Source organism: Amblyraja radiata, unplaced genomic scaffold (genome assembly GCF_010909765.2).
Source record: "Amblyraja radiata isolate CabotCenter1 unplaced genomic scaffold, sAmbRad1.1.pri scaffold_369_ctg1, whole genome shotgun sequence".
Classification (NCBI taxonomy): domain Eukaryota; kingdom Metazoa; phylum Chordata; class Chondrichthyes; order Rajiformes; family Rajidae; genus Amblyraja; species Amblyraja radiata.
In genome coordinates, this window is record NW_022630511.1 from 3,540 (window position 1) to 16,009 (window position 12,470).

A 12,470-nucleotide genomic window follows, 5' to 3' on the forward strand; every position below is an offset into this window, starting at 1 on the left:
GTTTACAAGGTTAATTCCCGGGATGGCGGGACTGTCATATGCTGAGAGAATGGAGCGGCTGGGCTTGTACACTCTGGAGTTTAGAAGGATGAGAGGGTATCTCATTATTAAAGCTTTATTTCAGACACAGGTCCATATAACACATCAAACAGTACAAAGAATTACAAAGATACATTAAAAAATTGCATATTAGCCTAAAATATATATAAGCTATTGCACCAATGCCGTCTTAGCCTAGAAGTGAATCTATAGCAGCTTTTCAGAGGGCTTCAATTATGTGGTTCTCTGATTTGTCCAGTCGACACATAAAACTAAACATCAGCTATCTTAAGAGTGCCACACAGGTTGGCACTCTAGTGGACACAAACAATTGACTGGCACTATGCCACCTAGGGACACGAAGCAGCAACCTCATTGCATCATTGTATGCTACCTTAAGCCTCTGCATACTCTTGTTCTTATAGTTCGACCACAATTGGGCTGTATATACCGGTGTGATGTAGGTTCTGAACAGGGAACACTTCACAGAATCAGAGCACATATAAAACTTCCTTATAAGCATGTTCGCTTGAAAATAAGTTTTACAGCGCTGTCGGTAGAGGTCTTTGTCATCCGTCCAGTCATCAGATATGACATGACCTAAGTATTTAATTTCCTCACACACAGCAAGAGGACTGTCTGACAAATAAAAGGTCGGAAACGTTGATTCCCTGTCCTCAGCGCTCGTAACTACCATTATGCGGCTTTTCTTAGCGTTGTACTTAATGTCATAATCAAGGCCATACTGAGAGCACACCTTCAGCATCTGCTGCAGCCCAGCACTATATGGACAGAGCATGTAAGATTGTTAAGGGCTTTGACACACTAGAGGCAGGAAACATGTTCCCGATGTTGGGGGAGTCCAGAACCAGGGGCCACAGTTTAAGAATAAGGGGTAAGCCATTTTGAACGGAGACGAGGAAACACTTTTTCTCACAGAGAGTTGTGAGTCTGTGGAATTCTCTGCCTCAGAGGGCGGTGGAGGCAGGTTCTTTGGATGCTTTCAAGAGAGAGCCAGATAGGGCTCTTAAAGATAGCGGAGTCAGGGGGAATATGGGGAAAAGGCAGGAACGGGGTACTGATTGGGGAGGATCAGCCATGATCACATTGAATGGCGGTGCTGGCTCGAAGGGCCGAATGGCCTACTCCTGCACCTATTGTCTGTTGTCTGTTGTCTGTCTATTGACCTCCAATGACCACGTGTAGACCATGCTGCGAGTTTGAAGGTCGAAGACACTCTTGTAAACTCGCAGATTAGGTTGCCAAAGTGGGACAGCCCCTTTACCCTTCTTTCTCTATATACTTATCTCTGTACCGCCCACTCCCCTGACATCAGTCTGAAACCGTCGCCCATTCCTTCTCTCCAGAGAAGCTGCCTGACCCGCTGAGTTACTCCAGCACTCTGTGTCTACGTTCGATTTCAACCAGCATCCGCAGCTCTTCCTTGCACGAGTGAGACTGGACTCCCCTCTCCTCTGTGCAGGCATCGGCCAGGTTCAAGAGCCGTCGGCCGCGATCCTCTTGCGGCCCAGCAGCTTGAGGAAGGCGTTCCTGATCTCGGTGGTCCGCACTCCGTAGATGACGGGGTTGAAGATGGGCTGGAAGATCACAAAGGTGACAGCCACCACAAAGTGGAGCTCAGCGGAGAAGAGCGCGGGAACCAGGTACATGACGAACTCGAAGAGGGCGCTTGTGTAGAAGAGGAGCAGGACGCAGATGTGGGTGGTGCAGGTGTTGAGGGCCTTGGTGCGCGCCTCCCCCCGGCCGCTCCTCGACGCCACCCTGCAGTAGCAATGTTACAACATTTTGAGATTTTAAAAATCAAGTCTGCTATTTATCCCAGCATAAAAAGAAGTTTAATTTGACACTTATTTCACTTTCATATCTTCAGTATTAAAAAATGTTATGGCCATTTTCATACTCGGAAATGAGCATCTAGTTCCCTATTACTTTTCCATTGACTTAACTCAAAAGTTGTGATCGAGGATAGTCAAAAGCCCATAACTTTCTTAAAAATTAAGAGAACTGAATATAATTTTCAGTTATTTTAGATTGAATCAATCTTACTTGGATGACCTGAAATTAAAGCATATAATTAGTTAGTTACCTAATTGTAGCTAATTACAAAATTCAATTACTAGATCAAAACATCTATCCATTACTTAAGAAAAGATCAACATTTTTAAATAGCCTAAGTGTCCAAATAACATTCACACAAGAATTCACAATATAACATGATTTTTAAATCTCATTGTCATGAATTTATAGGTTTTTGTGGAAAGCGATCGATTGGGACGTTACATTTGCGGTGAATTTGAACCCCATATCGGCAGAAAAAACACTGCCGGTTCTTATATTTACATAATAACATTTTCGCCAATGAAATTTTGATTAAAGTCATCCTATTGATCAAGTTTATATGTAAAATAAACGACTTACCTTAAGTTTTGTCCCGTACGTGAGATCCGTCCCGTTGCCGGCGTTGACGGCGTTAGAAGTCCCTTTTATATTTTACTCCGGCGATTAAATTGTCCCGCGATTTAAAAAAAAAACTTCCGAGAACGCAAGTCGGAACGGTTTTTCAGCATCAGCTAGCAGCCCGAGAAAATATATCTCGGACAGACAGGAGAAAACGGCATTTTATTCCCGCCCCCCCCCTTCAAAGGTGCCAAAGCCGCGCACACGGCCAGTGGCAGAACTGCAGCGCCGCTGAAGGTAACTATTGTAACATACCTACCTGAAGATCTTGTAGTAGGAGTAGCCGATGAGGGAGCTGTCGGGCAGGGTGATGAGGAAGGACAAGGGGTAGGTGATGACATCGCTGGCCAGGGTCCCGCTACACGCCAGCTTGGATAGCGAGCCGTAGTTGCAGTAGCAGTTCTCGATGTAGTTGGAGCGGCAGTAGGTGGCCCGGGTCAGCAGGGCAGCCACGGCAGCGAAGCACGCGGCCCGCAGGAGGACCACCCCCCCGACGGCCAGCAGGACCCGCGGCAGGGTCAGCTGGTGGTAGCGGAAGGGGTGGCAGATGGCCACGTAACGGTCGTACGCCATGGCCACCAGCAGGGTGGACTCGCTCAGGGCCGTGCAGTAGACAAAGAACATCTGGGTGGCGCAGGCCTCCAGGGAGATGAGCATGGAGCGCGACAGGTACATGGCCAGCAGCTTGGGGATGGTCACGTTCCCCAGGACAACGTCGATCAGGGCCAGCAGGCAGAGCAGGTAGTACATGAGGCCGTGCATCCTGGGCTCCGTCTTGATCAGGTACATGATGGTCCCATTGGCCAACAAGATGGCGATGTACACTAACATGAAGGCGAAGAAGATCACCAGGTGGTGGCCATCCCCATTGGGGACTCCTTGCAGGATGAACTCAACATGGCTCCAGTTGCTGTGGTTCATCTTCCTGCAAGCACAGACAATAGACAATAGGTCTATAATAGACAATCAATCTCGTCAACCTGCGCTGCACTGCCTCAATCACAAGGATGTCCTTCCTGATCTCAGTCCAAAATGGCCTACCCCTTATTCTTAAAATGTGGCAATAGACTATAGACAATAGACAATAGGTATCTGCTCATCAACACACACACACACACACACACACACTACCCCTTATTCTTAAACTGTGGCAATAGACTATAGACAATAGACAATAGGTTTCTGCTCATCAACACACACACACACACACACACACACACACACACACACACACACACACACACACACACACACACACACACACACACACACACACACACACACACACACACAGCCTGAAGCCAGCAACCACTCCTTAAGCCACACGCTGGGGAGGTTAGAACTGGCTGAGGTTGGAGCTGAATGGGGCTGAGGGGAGGAGCCCATTTAAGAATAAGGCCACACAGTTTAAGAATAAGGGGTAAGCCGTTTAGAACGGAGACGAGGAAACACTTTTTCTCACAGAGAGTTGTGAGTCTGTGGAATTCTCTGCCTCAGAGGGCGGTGGAGGCCAGTTCTCTGGATGCTTTCAAGAGAGAGCTAGATAGGGCTCTTAAAGATAGTGGAGTCAGGGGATATGGGGAGAAGGCAGGAACGGGGTACTGATGGTGGATGATCAGCCATGATCACATTGAATGGCGGTGCTGGATCGAAGGACCCAATGGCCTACTCCTGCACCTATTGTCTATTGTCTATTGAAGGATGAGGGCGGGGGGGGGGGGGGGGGCCTCAGTGAAACGTACAGAATAGTGAAAGGAAATAGGCAACATTTCAGGCAGAAACCCGAAAGGGTTTCGGCCCGAAACATTGCCTATTTCCTTCTCTCCATAGATGCTGCCGCACCCACTGAGTTTCTCCAGCTTTTGTGTCCACCTTCGATTTTCCAGCATCTGCAGCTCCTTCTCGAACAGAATAGTCAAAGGCTTGGATAGAGTGGATGTGGAGAGGATGTTTCCACTAGTGGGAGAGTCTAAGACAATAGACAATAGGCGCAGGAGTAGGCCATTCGGCCCTTCGAGCCAGCACCGCCATTCAATGTGATCATGGCTGATCATCCCCAATCAGTACCCCGTTCCTGCCTTCTCCCCATATCCCCTGACTCCGCTATCTTTAAGAGCCCTATCTAGCTCTCTCTTGAAAGTATCCAGAGAACCTGCCTCCACCGCCCTCTGAGGCAGAGAATTCCACACTCACAGCTCTCTGTGTGAAAAAGTGTTTCCTCGTCTCCGTTCTAAATGGCTTACCCCTTATTCTTAAACTGTGTGGCCCCTGGTTCTGGACTCCCCCAACATCAGGAACATGTTTCCTGCCTCTAGCGTGTCCAAACCCTTAATAATCTTATATGTTTCAATAAGATCCCCAAGGAGATGGAGTTTAGGAAGGAACTGCAGATGCAGGTTTCAGTCAAAGATAGACACAAAATGCTGGAGTAACTCAGCGGGACAGGCAGCATCTCTGGAGAGAAGGAATGGGTGACGTTTCGGGTCGTGACCCTTCTTAAGATTTAGTTTAGTTTGTTGACACGTGCAAACTAGTCAGCAGGATAAAAAGGCCCAGTACAGAAAGGTCGGATTCGGATTGGGAATGGGAGGGGGAGTTGAAGTGCTGGGCTACCGGGAGATCAGGTTGGTTAGTGCGAACTGAGCGGAGGTGTTGGGCGAAGCGATCGCCAAGCATGCGCTTGGTCTCACCGATGTAGAGCAGCTGACACCTAGAGCAGCGGATGCAATAGATGAGGTTGGAGGAGGTGCAGGTGAACCTCTGCCGCACCTGGTAAGACTGAGGATTCACTTCACTAATTTTAGGTGTGATTTCAGGATAAATGATGCCTTATGTGTTGTCTGAGTCTGTGTGTCTGTGATGCTGCTGCAAGAAAGATTTTCATTGTTCCTGAACCTCACCGCATGTGAATTTACCCCGTTGCGGACATTGGACTTTGTCTGTGGAACTGATGCGCTACAAGGCTGAGAACTATATCCAGCACTCTGTATCTTCCCCATTGTTCTACCTGTTGGACAGGCTTGTCTTGATTGTACTGATGTGTAGTATTACCTGAGCTGTTTGGATATTGAGCAGAACAAAGCTTTTCACTGTAAACTCACTACTTACATGACTAATATACCTAAACCTTTAGACCTTTGAGATACAGCGCGGAAACAGGCCCTTCGGCCGACCGAGTCCGTTTTGACCAGCGATCCCTGCACACTAAAGGGCCTGTCCCACTGCACGAGCTAATCCAAGAGCTCTCCCGAGTTTAAAAAAAAAACAAACTCGTGGTAAGCACGTAGAATGTACGTAGCGGGTACGTCGGAGCTCGGGGACGTCTCTTAGCGGCTCGTAACGCTAACGGCAGGTACTCGGGAAACGCGGTAAGCTCGTGAAGTTTTTACAACATGTAGAAAAATGACCACGAGAGCCCCGAGTACCGACGAGTGGCCATTACCGTAAATCTCCGAGTTCCAATCAACGGAAGAACTCTTGAATTCGCTAGTTCAGTGGGACAGGCCCTTAACACTATCCTACCCACACCACGGAGAATTTACAATTTTTACTGTATTTCCCGGCAATGAAGACGCTATTTTTTACCCATAAATAAGGCACGGAAATTTACCCTGCGTCTTGGAGGGCGAAGGTTCGGTTGTTAGCCAAGAAAGATAGACTTGGCTATCCCTCAATACAGCAACATCAAGAACGAAGCCAAGTCTATCCCTCATTGCTGGCAGCTGATGGGAAGTGGCTGTAAAGTGGGAAGTGGCTGTAAAAGGACAGCGCTGCTGGGGGGAGGTGGGGGGAGAGTTCCTTTCACTGCGTGTGGGGAGTCTGGCCCGGGTCAGCATGGGCAGGAACGTTGAGAAGGAGGGGGTCGGGGATCATGTCAGCAACTCGCTCACTCATCGCTGCCGGGTGCGGAGACACCGCATTGCGGCCGGGACGGGAAGAAGTTCGGGTGGCTGCGAGCGGCCGCCGTTCCTTAACTACGTGACAATAAACGCGACTTCACGTGATGTTGGAATTGAACCAGCACAGAAGGGTGGCACAGTGGCGCAGCGGTAGTGTTGCTGCCTTACAGAGCTTGCAGCGCCAGAGACCCGGGTTCGATCCCGACTACGGGTGCTGTCTGTACGGAGTTTGCACGTTCTCCCCGTGACCTGCGTGGGTTTTCTCCAAGATCTTCGGTTTCCTCCCACACTCGAAAGACGTGCGGGTTTGTACATTAATTGGCTTGGTGTAAATGTAAAAATTGTCCCAAGTGTGTGTAGGATGGTGTTACTGTGCGGGGATCGCTGGTCGGTTCGCACTCAGTGGGCCGAAGGGCCTGTTTCCGCACTGTATCTCTAAACTAAACTCAATACATAAATACAATCAAGCCAAACTCAAGGACAATAGGTAGAGCAAAGGGGAAGACACAGAGTGCAGAATATAGTTCTCAGCATTGTAGAGCATCAGTTCCACAGACAAAGTCCAATGTCCGCAATGGTGAGGAACCAGAGATGTGGGGAGATGGTGAGCAGATGGAACTGGATCCAGTGTGTGGAAGATGGGTAGACAAAACCAGGAGAGCAATGGGGTGGGGAGGGGGTGCATGAAGGAGAACCGAGCTGCATCAGGAGAGAGGAAGAAACATAGGCTACCTACCAGAATGTAATCTTTGTACAAGTAACGGCAGTAAACCAGATCAGAATCCTCCTACCTGAATACTACAACCCTACTGGCAAAAACAATCCAGCATTAGTTATTTGGTCAGATATAGTGAAATTAGTGAATTCTGACATGAAGAAATAACTAAATGAACAAATTGGAAAATTAACAAACTTCATTAACAAATAGTAACAAGACCAAAACGTGACATGATCAACTTGTGACTAATAAAATGATCAAAATTGTAAAATTATACCAAATAGTGAAATTAATAAATACTGATATTTTCAACCGGAAAATGTAATATGTGGTGACATTAAAAAATACTGCATTATTAAATAGTAAAATTAATATGTAATAAAATTAATACCTGTACTGATATTACCAATTATAATTATATCAAATATTGAAATGAATAAATATTGATATTATCAACAATTAAAATTATATCCAATAGTGAAATTTAAAAAAAATTTGATATTAGCAACAAATAAAATTAATAAATACTGTATTATCAAATAGTGACATTATGAAATACACAAAACTTTTCATTATCAAAGTAAAATTAATAAATGGTGAAATTAAAACTGATATTATCAAATAGTGACTTATCAAATAGTGTTTTTCATAAATACTGAAATTATCAAAAGTGACATTTATAGTAACTTTAACAAAATATGAAATTATCAAAACAGAGAAATTAATAAATAATGGAATTAATACAGTCAGATATTAAAGTGAGTAAATACCGATATCAAATAGTTATATTAATAAACACTGAAATGATCGAATATTGAAATGAATAAATAGTGACATTAACAGATAAATGTTTAAGCAAGAACTGCAGATGCTGGAAAAATCGAAGGTAGACAAAAAGCTGGAGTAACTCAGCGGGTGAGGCAGCATCTATGGAGCGAAGGAATAGGTAACGTTTCGGGTCGAGACCCTTCTTCAGACTCTTCACTGTTTATAACAGATAAATAGTGACATCAGCAAAACAGCGAAATTATCTAAATGTTGGCATTAACACTTGGGAAATGGTTTCAGTAGCAGGCTTGAGCTGCCCGCACTTGACCCATTCCTTCCCTCCAGAGATGCTGCCTGTCCCGCTGAGTTACTCCAGCATTTTTGTGTCTGTCTTCGCAAATATTTTCAACTTTGGTTTAAACCAGCATCTGCAGTTCCTCGTTACACATCTCCGCCTGTTACAAACTCACAAACTACCCGCTGGATGGGAACTGCAGCGATATTGACCAACACTAAAGATTCAGAACACTAAAGATTCATTGAATTAAAAATAATACCGGTTTCACCAGCTGTCTCGTCTGAATGCAACTCTGCACACACACACACGCACTCAGTTACCCAGTGATATCGATGAGATCCACAATTATAATATATACTAGACCAAGTGCAGACCCGTTGGGTCTGTTCCCCCAACGTGCGGTTGTGGGGGGGGGGAGGTGGCATGCAGCGTCACACACACTAACTATCTCCCCCCCCCCCCGCACTCACGCTAATTACCCCCCTTGATATTATATTAATATTATTAATTTGCTCCTTTTACCCCATAACCACCGTATCTACTGACGCATAGCCCCCAACTCGCAGTCACATCTAGAGGGGGGGGGGGGGGGATAGAGAGTGAGGGCAGAGAGAGAAGGGGCAGAGACAGAGAGAGAGGCAGAGACACAGAGAGAGGGGCAAGAGGGAGAGGGGGTGGGGAGGAGGAGAAGAGGGAGGGTGGGTGAGGGAGGGAGGGAGGAGAGAGAGAGGGTGAGAGTGAGGGGGAGAGAGAGGGGGTGCTGAGAGGGGGGGTGAGGGGGAGAGGTGGGGAGCAGGGAGGGGGAGGGGGGAGGGTGGAGGGAAGAGGGTAGAGGGTGTGGAGGGGAGGGGGTTTAGGGGAGGGAGGGTGGGGGAGGGGAGGAGGGGGGAGAGAGAGAGAGATGGGGGCAGAGGGGGGTGGGGAGAGAGGGGGGGGGGGAGAGAGGGGGAGGAGAGAGGGGGGAGGGCGGGAGAGAGGGGGGGAGAAGGGGAGAGAGGGTGTGCTGAGAGGGGGGGGTGAGGGGACGGGGAGAGGTGGGGAGCAGGGAGGGGGAGGGAGGGTGGAGGGAAGGGGGTAGGGGTGTGTGGGGGGAGGGGGGTTTAGGGGAGGGACGGTGGAGGAGGGGATGGAGTGGAGGAGGGGGAGAAAAAGAGGGGAGAGAGAGAGGGGAGAGAGGAGAGGGGGAGAGAGGAGAGGGGGGGAGAGGAGAGGGGTGGAGGGAAGGGGGTAGGGGTGTGTGGAGGGGAGGGGGGTTTAGGGGAGAGACGGTGGAGGAGGGGATGGAGTGGAGGAGAGGGAGAAAAAGAGGGGAGAGAGAGAGAGGGGGAGAGGGGGGAGAGAGGAGAGGGGGAGAGGAGAGGGGTGGAGAGGGGGAGAGAGGGGGAGGAGAGATGGGGGGAGAGGAGTGGGGGGAGAGGAGAGGGAGGGGGGAGGGGGGAGAGAGGGTGTGCTGAGAGGGGGGGTGAGGTGAGGGGAGGGGGAGAGGTGGGGAGCAGGGAGGGTGGAGGGAAGGGGGTATGGGGTGTGTGGAGGGGAGGGGGGTTTAGGGGTGGGACGGTGGGAGAGGGGATAGAGGGGAGGGGGAGAAAAAGAGGAGAGAGAGAGAGAGAGGGGGAGAGAGAGAGGGGGAGAGAGGAGAGGGGGGGAGTGAGGGGGTGTGCTGAGAGGGGGGTGAGGTGAGGGGAGGGGGAGGAGAGGGGGGGGAGGAGCAGGAGGGGGGGGAGGAGCAGGAGGGGGGGAGAGGAGAGTGCATTTTTATTTCAACCCAAACAACCATTTGCAGGCAGTGCTTTTTTACTTTAACCATATTTTCATTTTCATTTTCAAACCACATTAAGGGTACTTACTCACATTTGTTCAGTTTTATTCACAGCTCAGAGAAACGTGACCCTCTGCCTTCCTCCAGCTTGCAGACTAATTGAGGCACACCACTTCCTGGTTTTATAGTCCCTCCCCCCCTGCCACCAGCAGGGGCAGCAGAGAGAATGGGGAATTTTGTAAAATCATTAATATCTCTGTCATGTTTCATCGACGGGAAAAATCCTCGGCACACATGCGGCGGAGGGGGGCTCTGAGCGCGGTGACCAAAAATGACGGCCGTAGGTGGCGGCATTCTCGGAAATCGCAGCAACCGGTCAAGAACAGAGTTTTAGTAATATATAATAAGATATAACGCAAATGCTTGGCTAATGTAATCACATCTTTCTTGCATAAACTTCAACACAGTAAACGACTAAACACACACACACACACACACACACACACACACACACACACACACACACACACGCACACACACACGCACACACACAGAGCAGAACAGAAAATTATGCAACCAAAGTCAGTTTTCACTTCTATATTTTGCTATAATTGTGTGTTGACTAATTTCCTGTGCGAGACGCACTGGAGAGGAATATTAATCTCACCTTTTCAACTGCGGGGATCCACGCTGATGTTTCGGGGGGGGGGGTTGCGAAGGGTTAACTGGGTGTTGGTCGGGGAGAGAGAGAGAGGAGGAGGAGAATTGCCTCTGCCGACAGCTAACACTAGCTGGGGTGAAGCAACTGCACTTTCTGCTCATCAACCCACACACACAGGGCATGAAGCCAGCAGCCACTCATTAAGCCACACACTGGGGAGGTTAGAACTGGCTGAGGTTGGAGCTGAACTGGGCTGAGGGGAGGACCTCATTGAAGGATGAGGGCGGTGGGGGGGGGGGAGGACCTCATTGAAACGTACAGAATAGTGAAAGGAAATAGGCAATGTTTCGGCCCGAAACGTTGCCTATTCCTTCGCTCCATAGATGCTGCCTCACCCGCTGAGTTTCTCCAGCACTTTTGTATACCTTCGATTTTCCAGCATCTGCAGTTCCTTCTCGAACAGAATAGTGAAAGGCTTGGATAGAGTGGATGCGGAGAGGATGTTTCCACTAGTGGGAGAGTCTAAGACAATAGACAATAGGTCCATGATGTAGGCCATTCGGCCCATCGAGCCAGCACCACCATTCACCGTGATCATGGCTGATCATCCCCAATCAGTACCCCGTTCCTACCTTCTCCCCATATCCCCTGACTCCGCTATCTTTAAGAGCCCTATCTAGAGGTGGAGGCCTGTGCTTGTACATAAACAAGGACTGGTGTGTGAATGCTAAGATAGCCAGTAAACACTGCTCTCCGCTGGCAGAATTCCTCATTGTGAAATGACGGCCTTTCTACCTGACGAGGGAATTCTCCGTTGTTTTTGTTGTGGCTGTATATGTTGCTCCAAATGCTAATGCTAATGCTAAGGCCAATGAAGCACTGGGAGCCCTGCAGGACGCCGTCAGTGAGCTGCAGACCAAATATCCCGACAGTGGTGGGACTCATCAGTGGAGATGATGAAACAATGTACAGGGAGGAAGTGAAACAACTAGTGGACTGGTGCAACAACAACAACAACTTAGCATTCAACGTCGACAAAACGAAGGAGATGATTGTCGACTTCAGGAGGCCGCAGCCAAAACACACACCCCTCAACATCAGCGGCACCACGGTGGAGAGAGTGGAGAGCATAAAGTTCCTCGGAGTGCAAATCACAGACCTGGTCCAGGAACAACACTGGGATTGTCAAACGGGCCCATCAGCGACTGCACTTCCTGAGGAAACTCAAACAGGCCTCACTCCCCACCAACAGCCTCAGGACTTTTTACAGGGGCACGGTGGAGTCTGTACTTACGTACTGCATGAACACGCGGTACTCCACCTGCAACTGCTCGGTCAGGAAGGCTCTGCAGAGGGTAGTGAGGGGAGCAGAGAGGATCATTGGCGTCTCCCTTCCCTCGGTACAAGAACTGTTCCAGAGCCGCTGCCTGAAAAAAGCACTGAACACAGACTGCACCCCCTCCACACACACCTGGATCTCCTGCCATCAGGCAAGAGATACCGTAGCATCAAAGCCCGGACAACCAGACTGCTAAACAGCTTCCTGCCACAGGCTGTGAGGCTGCTAAACAGTCACTCCACCTGATTCTGCTGCTTTGCCCTGACAATTTAATAACTCTGGCACTGGCCACTTAAATCAGCTGCCCTGGACATTGTATGACTGTTTTTACTGTATATTAATGTTGCTGTTTTTTACCTGCACTTTTTAACTATTCGTACTGTTTTATCAGGGACTGGGTTGTTTTTACTGTTATTATGTGTGAAATGTTTTACGTTTCATGTGCGATGCTCCGGTATTCCCTGGGAAACGTCTTCTCATTTTGCACTGTACAACTGTTGCTTTGCAAGAT

General features: G+C 48.7%; 1 protein-coding gene across 1 annotated transcript; it reads right to left on the minus strand.

Moving 5' to 3' along the window:
• Positions 1-1,499: 1,499 nt before the first annotated feature.
• LOC116969883 (olfactory receptor 52E2-like) lies at positions 1,500-7,194 on the minus strand. Its single transcript, XM_033016641.1, has 3 exons — positions 7,153-7,194; positions 2,777-3,442; positions 1,500-1,821 (listed from the first exon to the last, which is right to left on the minus strand). Exons 2-3 carry the CDS (start codon positions 3,436-3,438, stop codon positions 1,536-1,538), a joined length of 948 nt encoding a protein of 315 aa, XP_032872532.1. The 5' UTR covers positions 3,439-3,442; positions 7,153-7,194; the 3' UTR covers positions 1,500-1,535.
• Between the last annotated feature and the right edge of the window lie 5,276 nt (positions 7,195-12,470).